This window comes from Vulpes lagopus, chromosome 18, assembly GCF_018345385.1.
Source record: "Vulpes lagopus strain Blue_001 chromosome 18, ASM1834538v1, whole genome shotgun sequence".
Lineage (NCBI taxonomy): Eukaryota > Metazoa > Chordata > Mammalia > Carnivora > Canidae > Vulpes > Vulpes lagopus.
This window is the reverse complement of record NC_054841.1, coordinates 29,793,596-29,810,606: the sequence shown is the minus strand read 5'-3', so window position 1 is coordinate 29,810,606 and position 17,011 is coordinate 29,793,596. Positions and strand designations below refer to the sequence as shown.

Genomic DNA, 17,011 nt, shown 5'->3' with positions numbered 1-17,011 from the left:
AAAGGGTTGACCAGTTTCCATTCCCACCAGCTCTATATGAGAGTACCTTTTTCACCACAGCCTCACCAACAGGATGTATTGTCACACTTTTTAATTTTCATAGTCTCATAATTAAGAAATAGTATTTTTCTAATTAGGAGCAAGCTTAAACATTTTTTCATATTTGAAGGCCACTTTATATTTTTATTTTCATATTTTTCCCATTTTAGTTTAACTGAACTAGAGGAGTTTGTGATTGAATGAACCTCGTAAGTTATTAGGATTACTTGAGATAAGTGTCTATCACAATTTACATGGTGAACCTTCAGTAAAATATAACTATTTTATTTAATTTTTTAAAGGATTTTATTAATTTATTTATTTGACAAAGAGCACAAGCAGAGGGAGCAGCAGGCAGAGGGAGAGGGAAAAGCAAGCTCTCCACAGAGCAGGGAGCCCAATGTGGGACTCAGTCTCAGGACCCTGGGATCGTAACCCAATCCAAAGGTAGATGCCCAACCGACCAAGCCACCCAGGGTGCCCCAAAATTTAGCTGTTTTAATATATAAAGAGTTTTTGCAGATTAGTAAGATCTGTGAGCACCAAAACTCCAATTGATGATCATCCAGAGGACATAAGTAAACAGTTAACCAAAGGGAAATCCAGATGGCCATTGAGTATATCTGAAATACTCTATTTCATTAGAAATCAAAGGAATGTATAATAAAACAGCAGTGAGATACCATTTTTCATTTATCAACTTGGCAAGTATATTGCTAAATGAACATTTAATCGCCAGTGCTTATGAGGATACCCTGAGATAGACACACTTATATATTGTAAGTGGAAGTGTATTTTGATAAAACTTTTTTTTTCAAAGATTTTATTTATTCATGAGAGACACAGAGAGAGAGGCAGAGACACAAGCAGAGGGAGAAACAGGCTCCATGCAGAGATCCGGATGTGGGACTTGATCCCGGGTCTCTAGGATCACACCCTGGGCTGGAGGCAGCGCTAAACCACTGAGCCACTGGGGCTCCCCTTGATAAAACTTTTTTGAAAAACAATTTGGCAACATAGTTCTGCCTTTTTACCCTATAATTTCATTTCCAGATCTGCTTTACGGAAATAATCAGAGCTGCAAATAAAATTTATGGAAGTATTATTTATGATGTGAGACAGCAATATAAATCTCCAAGAATAGAGGGCTATTTAACAGACTTTGGTACAACTATATACTACGGTTGTACTGTAGAAAAAAAATAGGAAGAAAATATACCAGAATGTTAGCAATTATTAGAGATAATAGGTGGTTTTTATTAAATTCTAAAATAAGCATATAGTACCTACATAATCAGGGTGAGGGGAGAGCAATAGATGTTATTTAAGTGGATTAAAATTGCCTTTTGGAGTTTTTAATGCCTTTGATATAGATGCTACATATTAATTTTTGGTTAGTATTTAGCCTAATACTATACACTCAGGCTAAGAAGTACTTCTGTGGTCTCCTGAGAAACTTCTTTTGGTATACTTCTAATTCCATGGATTTGTTCTCAATGCTGATTGTAAATTAGTAAGTTAGAATTAATATATATTTCTTTATTAGAAATGTAGAGAAACACAGTTTTAATAGAAGGAAAATTCTTACATGATTAGTAACTTTGGCCATAGATGATGATTGGTCTTCTTTTCTTTCAGTAATTAAAAATTCTAAAATTTAACAAGAATTTTTCCTTACCTTCCTTTTTCTTTTGCAGCCTCATCTTATTTCTTTTGCTGTTTTTATTTTTATTTTTATTTGTTTATGATAGTCACAGAGAAAGAAAGAGAGGCAGAGACACAGGCAGAGGGAGAAGCAGGCTCCATGCACCGGGAGCCCGATGTGGGACTTGATCCCGGGTCTCCAGGATCACGCCCTGGGCCAAAGGCAGGCGCCAAACCGCTGCACCACCCAGGGATCCCCTCTTTTGCTGTTTTTTGTTTGTTTGCTACTTGTCCCCAAAATTCATGTTGCTTTCTACCACATATGTCCTTCCATGGTCTTATAATAATCTATAAACATCTCCTTCTCAAACACATAGCACACTCTATACCGACTTGCCTACATCTGTACATATATGAGGGGTTTTTGTGATTGTTTTATAAAATTATGATCTTAACATATGCAATGTTGTCTTTTTTTAGCCATTCAGAAGTTACTTCAGTCATGGAATGATCTCCAGCCATATAACTGAAAACAGGTAAGTTTATTGGGGAAGAAGGTAAATAATAATAGAGAAAACCAGATCGACTAAGGGGTTGCTTAGAGAGCATCTAAGTCCAGAAGGTATAGTCAGGAAAATACAGATTGACTTAGTTATCACAGGGTAAGAAATTCATATTCTGAAAAGTCATCCATTTCACTACTTTTGTATTTATATACATATATATTTTTATTTTTTTTTAAATATTTTTTAAATTTTTATTTATTTATGATAGTCACACAGAGAGAGAGAGAGGCAGAGACACAGGCAGAGGGAGAAGCAGGCTCCATGCACCGGGAGCCCGACGTGGGATTCGATCCCGGGTCTCCAGGATCGCGCCCTGGGCCAAAGGCAGGAGCCAAACCGCTGCGCCACCCAGGGATCCCCATATATATTTTTAAAATACAGTTTTATAGCAAACTAGCTCTTAAAACATTGTAGCTTACTGAAATGTAAAGGAAGCAAGTTTCTCTTTCATCCCTACACCAGGAAAGCTAAGAAGCAGAATGTCCAAGGGCTAGGCAGGATGAATAGAGTTTTGTGGGGAGTCAAAGAGCCCTGGCATAAAGGCCCAGCCCCAGCAATCTGGGGTGCTGCATTTGTCTTCTGGAAGTGTTTTCTTTAGCACTTCTCTTGTCATGATAATTAAGAGGGCCCAGCTGGTGATAGTTCCTCTGCTAGAGAGATGAGTAGATCTCTCTTTTCTTTCCTAATTCTTTTTTTTTTTTTTTTAAAGATTTTATTTATTTATTCATGAAAGACACAGAGAAAGAGAGAGAGACAGACACAGGTGAGGGAGAAGCAGGCTCCATGCAGGGAGCCTGACGTGGGACTTGATCCTGGGTCTCCAGGATCACATCCTGGGCTGAAGGAGGTGCTAAACCGCTGAGCCATCCGGGCTGCCCTTCTTTCCTAATTCTAATCCAATCTGAAATGAGACAGATTGCTCTGGCTGGAACTCAGGGTCATCTTTTTCTGCCTGAAAAGTCACTTAGTTTGAATTAAGCTTCAGAAAAAAAATCAGAGTTATATTTACTTTTAAGAGCCCCTATTTGCCTAAAGCTTAAGAGGAGGTATTTTTAAGAATAATACAAAGAAATGTAAAGAATTTTCCACATGACACACACTAAGAGCAATTTAAGGAAAGGGTAGGGGTTAAAGGAAACTGTCTTTTTTTTTTTTTTTTTTAAGATTTTATTTATTCATGATAAACACAGAGAGGAGAGAGAGAGAGGCAGAGACATAGGCAAAGGGAGAACCAGGCTCCATGGAGGGAGCCTGATGTGGGACTTGATCCCAGGACTCCAGGATCACGCCCTGGGCCCTGGGCTGAAGGCGGCACTAAACCCCTAAGCCATCTGGGCTGCCCTAAAGGAAACTGTCTTAATCTATTTAGCTGCTGTGACAAAAATACCATAAACTGAGTGGTTTATAAACAAAAAACATTTATTTCCCAAAGTTCTGAAGGCTAAGAAGTCCAGGATCATGGCACTGTCAGATCCAATGCCTGGTGAGAGCCCACTTCTTCCTCTTAGATACTAGCAGTCATTTTACTATAACCTTACATGGCAGAGAGGGCAAGGGATCTCTCAGGAGCCTCTCTTATAAGAGCCTTTTTTATAATCCCATTTATGTAGGATCTGCCCTTATGACTTAGTCACCTCCCAAAGGCCCTACCTCTTAATACCATCACTTTGGGTATTAGGATTTTAACATATGAATTATGTGGGAACACAGACATTCAGTCCATAGCAGAAATTATCTTTTAAAAATATCCTTTAATCACTATTTTTGAGAATATATGACATCCTAAGTAAGAGATACATGATTTAAAAAAAAATCCAGCCACAGTGCCCAGCTGGCTTAGTTGGTAGAGTATTTGACTCTTGATCTCAGAGTCATTAGTTTGAGCCCCATGTTGAGCATAGAGATTACTTAAAAAATAAAAAGAAAAATAAACAACCAGTCATGGTCTCTGCCCTCAGGGAGTGTGTATATAGTGTGGTAGAGAAGTAAGACATTAATCAGGCAACCTCACACACACAAAAAAAAAAAACGTAATTACAAATTCTAATTGGTGCCATGAAGGAGAAAAGAACATGGCACTGTGAAGTTCCATCACCATAGCTGGCGAACATGGCCTTCTCTAGGGGAAAATCTGAATGATGAGTAAAGATAATTAAGGAAGGGATGCCTTGTTGGCTCAGTCATTGAAATGTGTGACTCTTGATCTCAAGGTTGTGGGTTTGAGCCCCATGTTGGGTGTAGAGATTACTTAAAAATAAAATATTAAAAAAAAAAAAAAAAAAGATGACTGGGATGCCTGGGTGGCTCAGTGGTTGAGCCATCTGCCTTTGGCTCAGGGCATGATCCTGGGGTCCAGGATCAAGTCCCACATCGGGTTCCTTGCAGGGAGCCTGCTTCTCTTTCTGCCTGTGCCTCTGCCTCTCTCTCCCGCTCTCTCTCATGAATAAATAAAATCTTTAAAAAAAAAGAAAAGATGATTAAGGGAGAAGAGCATCCTGAGAGGAGAGCATTAGGAACATAAAAGAACATGGGTTTGGTGGAATATAAGAGTTAGAAGTAAATGGCCTCCTGTGGAGACAAAAAAGTTGGCCAGGCCAGACCATGCAAGTCTTCTTTGGCCATGTGAAAGATTTCAGTCCTTCTCCTGAAAATAACATAAAGGCATTAAAGGCTTTGCATGTATAAAAGGTTGTCCTCTCTGCACAGTGGAGAATAGATTATAGGAGAGCAGAAGTGGAAGCAGGGTCACTGTGAGGAAGCATTGCAATTGCCTGGAGGAAAAATGATGGCAGCATGGATGAGGCTTGTGACCATGTGAACTGAGGGAAATGAACAAATAGGAATGAAATGTGGGTGGTTGATTGGATTTGGAAGGTAAGGGGCAGGGGACACCTCGGTGGTTCAGTGGTTGGGCCATCTGCCATCGGCTCAGGGAGTGATCCCAGGATCTGGGATTGAGTCCCATATCGGGCTCCTTGCAGGAGGCCTGCTTCTCCCTCTGCCTGTGTCTCTGCCTCTGTCTCTCTGTGTCTCTCACGAATAAATAAATAAAATCTTTAAAAAAAAAAAAAAAACGTAAGGGGCAGGAGAAGTCAAGGAGGCCTAAGGAGGTATCTTAGGTCTGGCTCAGTCCCTAGATGGATGATGATGACATTTATTTACTGCAAGAACTGGAAAGGGAACAGGTGTTGGGTAGATCATGAAAGAGGAGAGGAAAGGCAGGCAACTAAAAGTAAAACCCTAGGAATATTCAGAGGCAGATAGAGAAGGAGAGTGGCTGACGACTGAGACACAATAGCTTTAGCAGGGAGAGGGTACCAGGTGCTTCTGAGAGACCAAGGAAGGTCAACCTGAAGCCTATCCATTGGATATGCTATTTGCGTGCTCGCTTTGGCAGCACATATACTAAAATTGGATTTGCTATTTGCTACATGAAAGTCACTTGGTGACTTTTGCAAGAGTGGAGTGAAATGACTTAGGGGTCAATTGAAGTAACTGAGAAGTGAGCAGAAAGTAACAACAAAAAACTAAAATAAAAAGACAAGTCTCAGCAAGAGATGAGACAGAAGAAGGGATGCATGCAGAGTAAGTGGATGTGGCAGTGAGACATTTGCAACTCTACTCTCTTCCTCCCATCCTAAAAGCTACTCCCGAATGGTTTATGCCTCTATTGTCTGCCTATCACAACTGCTGTCATCCTTTAAAATTTCTATTAAAATGCTATCATAAAAATCTGGAATCTTGCTCCATCTCTTCATCATGGACAGCAGACTTAATGGAACTTTCTCCTTAAATAGAACAAGCTGAAATTATAAACCCGCTTGGATTTAGTTATGTCCCTAAATGTCCCTGTGCGTTAGTAGGAGTCAGAGACATCTGGCATCGCTTCCCAACAAGCAAGGAGTGTGAGGGGGACTATATTGACCACTTGACTCGGACCACATAACACCACCCTGAAAACCCCAAGAGCCCACTTGCTGAGAAGTTGCCCTAGCTAGGACTCTTTTCTAATCATGTTTTTGGTTTGCCACTCCAGCCCTAATAGGCAGCCATTTGTTCTCTTTGGTAATCATTCCACACGAGAAAATCTGAATGCCGGCAACTTTAACTTCCCTTCTGAAGGGCATCTGGTACGCAGCACTGGTCCCAGTGGGAGCTTTGCCAAACACATGGTGAGTGGCTTGACTACCTGGTGCTCAGTTGGTTTTATTATTAAATAAGGAGGAGGGGAGAATAAGGGGAAGCTTTCCAGTTAGTATATTGATTTAACCTTGAACTTGAAATTGTTTTGGAGTGACAGAAGTGATTGCAAACTGACTGTATTTTTATGTAAGTTCTAGGTATAATTTGAAAACATCATGTTTAATTTTTAAATATTTGAAGGAAAAAGGTTAAAAAAATACTTTTTCAAACTAAACTCTTTAAATTGTCATAGAACTATTGTTAGCAGAATAAGAATTTTAAGTTAACTTGCAAATAGACTTATACCAAGGTTTAATGTGTCTTGACTGTTACATTTTAGGACATAAACATTGAGGATCATTATTCTTTTATTGAGCGTGCCAGGGAGAAGACTTTTGCATTTGGTGGTAAATTGTCTGCTGCTACATTCTTTTAAAGGAAAGATGAGACTGAAATAGGAGACTCTGGTGTTATAAAAGGCTATAGAAGTTTAAGTATTTTCAAAATGCTTATATATCCCATACTGGAAACAGAGAAACTGACAGCCCAGAAATGCCAATAGACACAGACATAAAAAGCCCCTTCTGCTCTCTCTGGCAGAAGGACTAGGGAGGGGACAGCCTAGCAGGATGGAAAACTTTTAGACAACAGTTACTCTATTCCAGCCAAAACCCTTAGAATCTCCAGGTAGATGCATCTCCATCTACCTGTACTGATATGGGCTAAGTGAAGAACCTAGGTATCCACCTTACCAGTCTATAATGGGGTACCATTGCCTTACCCTACCCCTGTTAGGATTAGTGTTAGAGAAGCCCATTAGGGAGCCATGACTTTCATCCCCACTGGGCACCAACAAGCCCTCTCTACCCCTGAGGTATCAGTAAAGAACGTGGGAGCCTCAACATCCACCCCTACCCAGCAGTAACAAGGTGTTCTTCCTTGGGTAGTATCATTAGAGGCCCGGGAAGAGTCAGGACTTTTACTACCACTCAGCCATGACAAGGCCACCACCTACCCAGAGTGTGTGTCACTCTCCTAAGCCAGGGTGGCATCAGTAGAGGAATACCAGAGAATCTGAACTCCTGTTCTTGCCCAGCACTTACAAATAACTTGTACACACACACACACACACACACTGAGTGTCAGTAGAGGCTGTGTGGAGAACCTGGACTTAGCTTTCAACAAAGCAACATGCTCCCCTGTTCACCCATGGAAACAGTGTCAAAGGAGGTCTGCTAAAATGCAAAATTTAAGTAAGTTCCAGGGCAGCTTACATTCTCGGCACTAACATGTAGAGAGCTTGGAAATCAAGAAAGAATTGAAAAACTGAAAACCAATAACTTTTCTTATACTCATCAAAGAACTGAAGTATCAAGGCAAACCCACTCCAAGATCTAGAGAGGTGAATCTAGAGAGTCACAGCTAGTGCCTGCTTACCTGGAGCAGAAACCACACTTAAAGAATACTTTTGATGAATTCTTAGAGGCTGAATGTGGACTAGAGGGAGAGTGGGAAACTCCTAAAGTACACAGTCCCCACACATCTCTGGGTTTACTTCTTTCTATAAACCTAAAACTGCTCTTAAAAATAATCTATTTTTTTTAATTTAGCAAATTCTTTTTTATTAACTTATTATAATTGAGGATCTTTATTTAATAAACATGAAATTTAATGAAGTCACGGAACTTACCTGAGATCTGCTCCTGTGGTGGGATGGGGTTGGGGGATCCTGGATTCTGACCTTTCATCTTCATTCATCTCTTTTTTCAATATAACATAATTAACCTTTCCATTTCTGTGCCTTTGTGAATAATTTGCAGATTAGTAGGTGACATGTAAAACATGCAAATCCAGATTATCTGAGCAGTTGTACATTATATATGTAAAATCTATTGTACCAGTTTCTTTTAACATGTCAATAAATTAGATACTAATCTATACTTAAACAAACTTATGATAGGATCCAAGGAAGCAGGTTTGAAACAAATGGCACCTTTAATCGAAATTTTGAAGTCCAAGAAACATGTTTTATTGAAGAAATATGCCTATCAACCAACAATTAGAAATACGTACATGCATTTTTTTACTTAGGGTCATGGCAATATTGATCACATTCACTATGGTAAATTATAGAGTATTCCTAACAAGTTCTTTTTTTTTTTTAAGATTTTATTTATTTATTTATTCATAGAGACAGAGAGAGAGAGAGAGAGAGAGAGAGAGAGAGAGCGCGAGAGGCAGAGACACAGGAGGAGGGAGAAGCAGGCTCCTTGCAGGCAGCCTGATGTGCGACTGGATCCAGGGTCTCCAGGATCACGCCCCGGGCTGCAGGCGGCGCTAAACTGCTGCACCACTGGGGCTGCCCCCTAACAAGTTCTTATTACACATCTTTAACTTGGATTCACAGTGTTCACAGTATTACAGAAAAATGCCATGCATTTTTCTCTTGTTACTCTTTGAACATTGGAGTAGAATGAATATTTGCATCACATTTAGCAATTTTTTAATATATTGCACTAATTTTTTTCCTTTAGTTCTTATGATAGCATTTTTGTGTTTTATAACTGATATTATGGGAACCATGAGATGCTGAATTTTCAAAAGAAAAAGACATCTGTATTCATCTTTGTATAAATTAAACAGGGAAGAAGAATAAGAATTTTTAAATCTAGGGAACTTATTTTCTCTTCTTCAAGGCCTATGTACAGAGAAGAATTACAAACAAAGGTGGGGGCCTGGGAAGCACCCTCCTTTCCTGAATTTGTAGCTGCCCCCACACATCTGCCCATCCTGTCAGCCAAGATTCTCACTTTGAAAGTTCTGGACTCTTAGTAGCAGTCAAAACCCAAGCACATTTCCTCTTTTCCTTGTTAGTTGTGAATTCGTTAGCATCATGGGCTGACCTAGCAATGACCTCACAGTATAACTAAGGTTAAAAACAACACAAAATACATTTAGAAAAACAACAGTTAAAGGTGATCTTTTCTCCTTTGCCTTTAAAAAATAATAAATCAGCAGTTGGTGAGATAAAACTGATTTCCACTAACTATATACTTTTTGTTCTTAAATAGTACACACCTGAGTCCCTGCTCCTTTTTTCACTTGTATATTTTCTCTGACATCCAGGTAGTACAGTGCGTCTCACCAAAGGGACCCCTTGCTTGTTCAAGAACATACTTTTTTGGAGCTACTCACATTCCTTACTTGGGTAAGTCCCTGTAACTTGTCATCTCATCAGCTTTCCTAATAAAGAATTTCCCCCATGAACTAGAAATGGATCCATAATTTACTGCTTTTCTCAGAAGCTCATGATACCCAATTTGTAGGCTTCCAACTCCCTCTCTGATTCTAGATGGAGACTTTATATGCCTAACACATTTTTCAAAGAATGTACTTCAGGAGGAGTTAATTATCAACTCAACATGTATATAGTTTAACCATTGTGAGACCATGTGATCAGTGTCAGAGGGAAGGCAAAGATGAGTAAGTCCCATATCTCCAGTAGGAGATATGGGCTACAGTGGGAGTTTGTATGAGTCAACCCCAGGCGCCTGCTGTTCTGGTGAAGAAGATCCATGGTAGAAGAGTACCTGTGAACTGGGACTATTCACAGGAGCAAGGGCTCCATGCTGCAGGGCCATCCAGAAAGATTAGGCCCACTGGGGCTGCCCTTCTTGCTAGGGTAACAAGAAGTTACCATAGAGAAGAGACTAAGGTAACCAGAAGAGACATAGAGAAGAGCCTGTAGAATGAAGGAGGATCTCAGCACTGCTCCACAATGCAGAATGCTGCGGAAACCAGGTTTTCATCTGGGTGTTGCCATATAGACTGGAAAACTGAAAGAAACATGATAATTAAGAGTCAGCTAATTAAGGAGATGATAAAGAGTCAAAACTGAGCCTACTTAATTATACCTCTTAACCTGAAAATTTAAAAATAAAGGCAAAAACTTTCCAGAGATTCCCTGTCTTCTCTGGTGTTTAGGGGTGATAGTGAGTGGGTTGTCAAAATCAGTGTCAAGAGTAAAAGTCTAAGAGGATATTGGGAGAAGCTGTTGTTTGTGATTGTACTGTATTTCATCCAAAAGAAAAAAAAATGTAGTACTTGACATCTCCTTTGAATTAAGAAATTCTAACCTCTTTGTGAAGTGTTTGTATGTCCCGTGATCTTGCCACACTTAATTCTTGGTCCTCTTTCACAGGTGATGAGAATAAGCTGCCCAAGAAAACTGAGCAAATGTAAGTCTTCATTTTTAATTTATTTTTTCTTTCTCAAAGTTGAGTTACTTACAAGTTGTGGCTGTCCTAACTCCTTTGAGATTAGCAGTGGGTAGGACATTTGATGAACAGAGCTGTGGTTTCTTAGACCCTGTCTCTCAGCTTGGAGTCCTGCCAGCTTTGCTGTGCACTCCTTTCTCCAGAACTCACAGACTTCCTACCTGCAAACTCATGCATTTCAATGGCGTAATTCTTAATATATCTTCTACGTAATATATATTTTTATCAGGGGCTTTCCCAAAAATAAAATATCCTGAAACATTGGGAGAATCTATGTGAAACCTCGTCTGCTCAGAGCAGTGTTTCCTCCTCTGGATTTGACTCTTAGGCTTAAGGATCTGAACTCAGGCTTAGGGATCTGAACTCAGGCTGCATGTTATTTAAAAAGGTCCTAGTGTTGACTTCGCTCCCCTCACTTATGACAGGAAACCAAAGATAAGAAATAAACTCATTAATGTTTATGTTAATCTGCTTGGGCTGCCATAACAAAATATCATAGATTGGGTAACTTAAACAGCAGAAATTAAATTTCTCACAATTCTGGTGGCTAGAAGTGTCAAGTTCCAGGTACCAGCAGTGTTGGGTCTCTAGTGAGACCTGTCTCCTTGAGTTGCAGACAACCACCATCTTGCTGTGTCCTCACCCAGCCTTTCTTTTGAGTTCTTGTGGAGCAACAAATATCTCCTCTGTCTCTTCCTTTTCTTATAAGGATACCAGTCCTATTGGATTAAGTCCCTACTCTATGACCTCATTTAACTTTAATGACCTCCAAATACAATCACATTGAGGGTTAGAGCTCAGCATGAGTTTTAGAAAGACACAATTCAGTCTATAACAATGCTGCAACTACTGAATTCCAATAAGGAATTTTTCTTCAAAATATGAACATAATTGAGTTCTATTATTACCTAACTGAATATTCCTGCATAAAATACCTGAGTCTAGATGAGTGCTTCCCAAAGGCCAATAGTGACAAGCCACAAAGAATCATCTAAGGATCTTTTTATAAATACATGATCCCCAGGCTATAGTAGTTCCCAGAATTACTGAGAATCTCTGGGGTGGGAACCACTAAGTTGTATCAAAAAATATATATAGTATAAGGAATGTAATCAATCATACACAGGAAATTTGGAAAATAGAAAAGAAAAAAAGAAAACCAGATCAGCCATAATTCCTCCTCTTTAGCACTGCCCATTAGTATCTTTCTGCATTTAAAAAAATTACACGTTTAGGTTTTGTATAGCTATAATTAATGTGTAAGCAGTGTTTTAGTGTGTGAATTTTCTGCCCTTTAGCAACAAGTCAATTACACTCACATTTGGTGGGTATATATAGTCTTGCTTTGTAACTGCTAGTGATTCTTTTCTATTAATTAATTTATTTATTCTTATAGAAAGAGTGCATACACATAAGCAGTGTAGGGAGAGGTTAAGAGAGAGAGAGAGAGAGAGAATCTTTTTTTTTTTTTTTTTTTTTTTTTTATGATAGTCACAGAAAGAGAGAGAGGCAGAGACACAGGCAGAGGGAGAAGCAGGCTCCATGCACCGGGAGCCCGACGTGAGATTCGATCCCAGGGTCTCCAGGATCGCGCCCTGGGCCAAAGGCAGGCGCCAAACCGCTGCGCCACCCAGGGATCCCGAGAGAGAGAATCTTAAGCAGGCTCCAGCCCAGCATAGAGCCTAATGTGGGGCTCAATCTCACAACCCTGAGATCATGACCTGAGCCAAAATCAAGAGTTGGATGCTTAACCAACTGAGCCACCCAGGCGCCCCTGTACCTGCTGGTACTTCTGTGCCAGCTGTGCTTATCTACTGTATCTTCTTAATTCTGGACCCCTAGGCATTTCTCCTAAACCAAATTCATTGGTGCCTTGCTTCAGGGACTAGTATTAACCGATGCTTGAGACTACATCCAGAGACTTGCCCCTAGTGGAACCTGGGTGTTATGGAGAGTCCTAGGGAAGGCAGCAGCAGCACCATCTGAGGCATAGAGCAGACTATTCCCTTGTCATGGGTCTCAGGCCTCCCATTCATTTTATGAGTTCATAGCCAGGCAGCTTTGCATTCAGCTCTTGTCTGAGGGTCTGTATAGGAAGATGGCCAAGCAGTGGGGAGGCCTGAACAGTGTTGGTACTGAGTGATGTCTGAGTCAAGCTGGGTGGAGAAAGGTGGAAGGATCTTTATATGTCTTTGGTATTGGTGTCAAGATGTAGGATTCTGGTCTACCTGTAAGTGGCCAAATTCATTGTCAGTATCCCTACCAGGCCCCTTCCTATCAGGACACAACTTCTCTGTTGTGAGCTGGCCAGCAATCTCAAGGATATGTTAATCCTTGGAGTTGTCATTTTGTTATGTATGCTTTTTCTGTTTTTTTTTTTTTCCTTCTACCCAATTCAGATCTCTTACCTAAAATGTAGAGGTGTGATGCATGAGCCAAGGAAGAAATAAAGGAGTTGGCAGTGTGATGTGGCTGGTAGAAAAGAACCAGGCTGACAGCAGATCTGAATTCAAGTCTGCCATTCATTTTCTGTGCCTTGGGCAGTTTATTCTGCCATCAGAGGCCCTACCTGCTTCTTCTCTAAGATGAGAGCATTAGACTGGATCAATTCTGTGTTCCTTCCTACTTTCCAACTTCTGTCACCTTCCTTTACTGGTTACAAGATTCTCAGGCATAAAAATAGACATATTCTTAGGCAAGTTTTTATCAGTTTCTTGCCAGGCACCTCCCCTGTCATTGAGGGTCTTGTGGATAAACCCCTTCTGTCTATAATTATCCTGATAAGATCCCAGATCTCTCTCCCCTAAAGTAGTGATTCCCAACTAAAGGCAGTCTTACTGCTTCTCTTCCCCCAGCCCCACCCCTATCCCCAGGGACCTTTCATAATGTCTGGAGACATTTTTGTTATCCCAGGTGGGGGTACTACTGGCATCTAATGGATAGAGACCAGGGATGCTGCTAAACATCCTGTAGTGTACAGGACAGACCCCATGACAAAGAATTATCTGGCCCAAAATGCTGAGATTGAAAATTTCTACTTAAGGGAAACCAATCTTGAATTTTCTAGGGACCTTCAAAGCAGTTCCACTCTGGCAAAGGAAGAAACCTTATAATCACTTTGGGAAGTGAGTAGTCTAAGAAAAAGGGCAAGATTGGTGATCAGGGAGCAGAGAGGCTTTAGGAAAGGAATCTTTGCCCTCAGAAGCACACTCTATTCTCTAGATCAGGCAAGCTACTTGGAAAGTGATGTGCAACGATAATTTGAATTTAAGTAGAGCTCATCTTTTCCAAGTAATCTCTTTTACTCCGGAGGTCTCCCACTCTGAGGTTCCAGTAGCAGTCAGCCTTTAGCATGCCTGGAAGAAGACGACATGAAAGTGTGGTGTGGTTGGTCCTGGAAAAGCAGGAAGTCTGTACCATGACACTGAAGGGATTCAGGCTCCTGACCTAGAGGGGCTTGGGAGCCCACAGAGTTCATTTTTGTTGGATCACAAGCAGGGAGGGTTGGTCTTCTGAGCAGAGCTGGCTTTTCTCATCATGGTTTAATAAGAGTAAATTTTAAATCAGGTGAGGCACATGACTTGTAAAAGGTTTAGAAATCAGGGACACCTAGATGGCTTAGTCAGGTAAGCATCTGATTCTCAGTTTCAGCTCAGGTTGTGATCTCAAGATCCTGGGATCTAGCTCCTCATCAGGCTCCACACTCACCAAGGAGTTTGCTTGAGATTCTCTATCCCTCTCCCTTTACTCCTCCCTGCCTCACCATGCATAAGCATACTTTCTCTCTCTCTCTCTGAAATAATAAATAAATATAAAAGATTTATAAATCAATGAGTTCCATTTTTGCACTTTTCTCATTCTTTTTAAAAATCAGTCTCTCAGGCAATGTCATTTATGTGCATGCAGCTTTTGTTGAAACCCTATGATGCTGTAGTTAACCCATATTTTTTGTTCTAAAGTAGGCTCTTGTCCCAGGTGTATGCTGCTGTTATAGAGGCTGTTTTGGCTGGCATTGCATGTTATGCTAAAACTTCCAGTCTAACAAAGGTAATTTAAATACCACATTTCTCTTTCCTTAGTAATTTCAACATAAAACTTCCTATCTGTTTGTTTTGGTTTTGGACGCCTGGTAGTCAGTTTTGTGCCTCATTGGAGTTGGCACCAGACAAAGAGGTGCCTGAAGAGGGCTGAACTGTTGCTGCCTGTGACAGAACTGCCATTGTTCTAGGAGTGACAGCTAATCAGCACTTCTCTGTAGATATCTGGTTGTGTTAAAGAAAAGTCATTCTGTAGTGTATTGTTTTACTTAATAGCTTAATAGCTTTTAACTTTTAAAGTTAAAAAATAAAAAATATAGATTTTCCTATTATGAATTCAATGAAGTTAGGTAAGTTTGTCTTGAGCTACGTAGTGTGATTTCCTATAATTCAGTGTTAAAAAAAAAAAAAACTAAATTAGAAAATCTCACTTGCTTATCCTAGACAAGCACATGTGTTCTCGTTCTCTGACCGTTCTCTTCCTTGCTGTTTTGCGGTTAACCTGCCCTGCTGAGTTGGATTCCTATATCTGACCCAGTAAGGAGATGAGAAGAGTCGGCTTGATGCCTCCCAATGCCAATAGGACCTTTCCTGAAGGAGCCATTTGACATTGGAAAGGTTGTGTATGATGTAGATACCAGAGAGACTGTAGCCGTAGTCACCAGCTCCCTGCCATCTCCCCTCCTCACTGAACTTAAATCCCTGGTACAACTTGGGATTTCTCAGCCCTTTAGCTGTAGGCTTATGCAATATTAGTTCTCACACTTATGGTTTTTTTTAACTGATCTTTTGTAACTCTAGGTATTTGAATATTCTTAGCATCTGGCAGAAACTCCAAGGGCAGTAGTCCCTCCCCCAGGGCCAGGGGAGAGGGGAGGAGAAAACCCTTTTCCAGACCTCACAATGGCATCACCTGAGCTGGTTACAGTTCCTGGCAGATCAGGTTTCAGTGCCCACCTGCCTGAATGAAGTGTTTCCTGTGAACCTAGCCCAAAGAAAGCAGGCACCTGTTTCCCTTAACAATGTTTTCACGTCGATCTTTTGATGTATATGAAGCAGTTATGTAGAGGGGAAGGGCACAGTGTTCTGGCCAAATGTTAGAAGGGTACTTCCTGTCCATGAGGTCTACGTTTTTCCTGCTGTTAAGGCTAATTGTCTTGTCATTGCTTTTTATAGGCAAAGGAAGTAGCTGAGCAGACCCTGGGATCTGGATTAGATTCCTTCGAATTGATGCAGTTTAAGGCAGCCCTACGGTAAGCAATGGCTGCTATTCTCTATAAGGAATTATTCTTAATGTTTGTTTTATAAAGACCCTTTTCTGCCTTGCATTTGATATTCCATCTCCCCTCTGAGAAATGTGCCAGTAAATAAGGAGTTATGTGAGGGAGAAACATTCATGATCAGGGCTTTGAGAGGCCAAGGATCCAGAGATGGAGGAACTGTATGATAAAGAGTCAGACACGTTTCCTGATGCCGGAATGTGAGGCAGAAGTGTCAGAGACCTGAAGGACCCAGGTTTAGAGGTTAGAAAGGTGAAGCTGGGAACATGAGAAATGAAGTTTGTTAGGGTCAGGGTCCCTAGGCACATAGAAACAGTTACTGCTTAGAAGAACCTGGCTCTGCGCCTCCGCTACCTCTCAGGTAATAGATACCCTGAGCCTGCTCTTGTCTCAGGGCCTAGATGCTCTGGGAATCAGGCTTGCTGGCAATCTAACCATCATACATGTCCTGGCACATCACAAGGGCCCTCTGTGTGGTCTGTATCCATAGCTAAACTTTCACAAACCCAGTCTACCTAACCCTCCACCTGTCCTGTATGAGGACTACTAGGTGTACTTTTTTTTGCAAAGGAGGCAAAAGATACCAACATGGGGGAGTTTTTTGGGAACACATATGGTATGTGCCCTGGGGTGCCTCAGCTCCATGACCCACATCTTTTTACATCTATAGCCCTGGGTAGTAAGAAAAAAACATTGAGAAAGATAAGTCAGTCAGTTGATCTAAGAAGAATTCTATTGCTGCAGCTCTCGGAGCAGAAGGAAGAGCCAGGTTTCTTTGGTGGAGACTTCAGCCCCTTTCCTCTGGGTCTTCTGGATCTTGTAGCTCTGGAGGAGGGAAGGGGATAGGAGTTTTTTCCCTTAAGGCCTTGTGCTGGCCTGCACTGCCTATTCCTGGCAGACTTGAATTTGAGGAATCTCCTTTGCTTTCTGGCTATGAGTGACTTTGGGTAAGACGAGGAGCTCTCTGTACATCTGCTTCCTCGTCT

General features: G+C 40.9%; 1 protein-coding gene across 2 annotated transcripts in view; it reads left to right on the top strand.

Moving 5' to 3' along the window:
• Positions 1 to 17,011, top strand: part of DNAAF9 (dynein axonemal assembly factor 9) — a 155,646-nt gene that overhangs the window by 51,984 nt on the left and 86,651 nt on the right. Inside the window, exons 9-14 of one of the 2 annotated variants that reach the window (XM_041732306.1) lie at positions 2,164 to 2,219; positions 6,286 to 6,421; positions 9,558 to 9,639; positions 10,633 to 10,669; positions 14,671 to 14,755; positions 15,922 to 15,998. In XM_041732306.1, the coding sequence (XP_041588240.1) occupies positions 2,164 to 2,219; positions 6,286 to 6,421; positions 9,558 to 9,639; positions 10,633 to 10,669; positions 14,671 to 14,755; positions 15,922 to 15,998 (473 nt within the window). Of the gene's footprint in view, positions 1 to 2,163; positions 2,220 to 6,285; positions 6,422 to 9,557; positions 9,640 to 10,632; positions 10,670 to 14,667; positions 14,756 to 15,921; positions 15,999 to 17,011 lie in introns of both variants that reach the window. The other variant, XM_041732304.1, reaches the window with a different exon arrangement.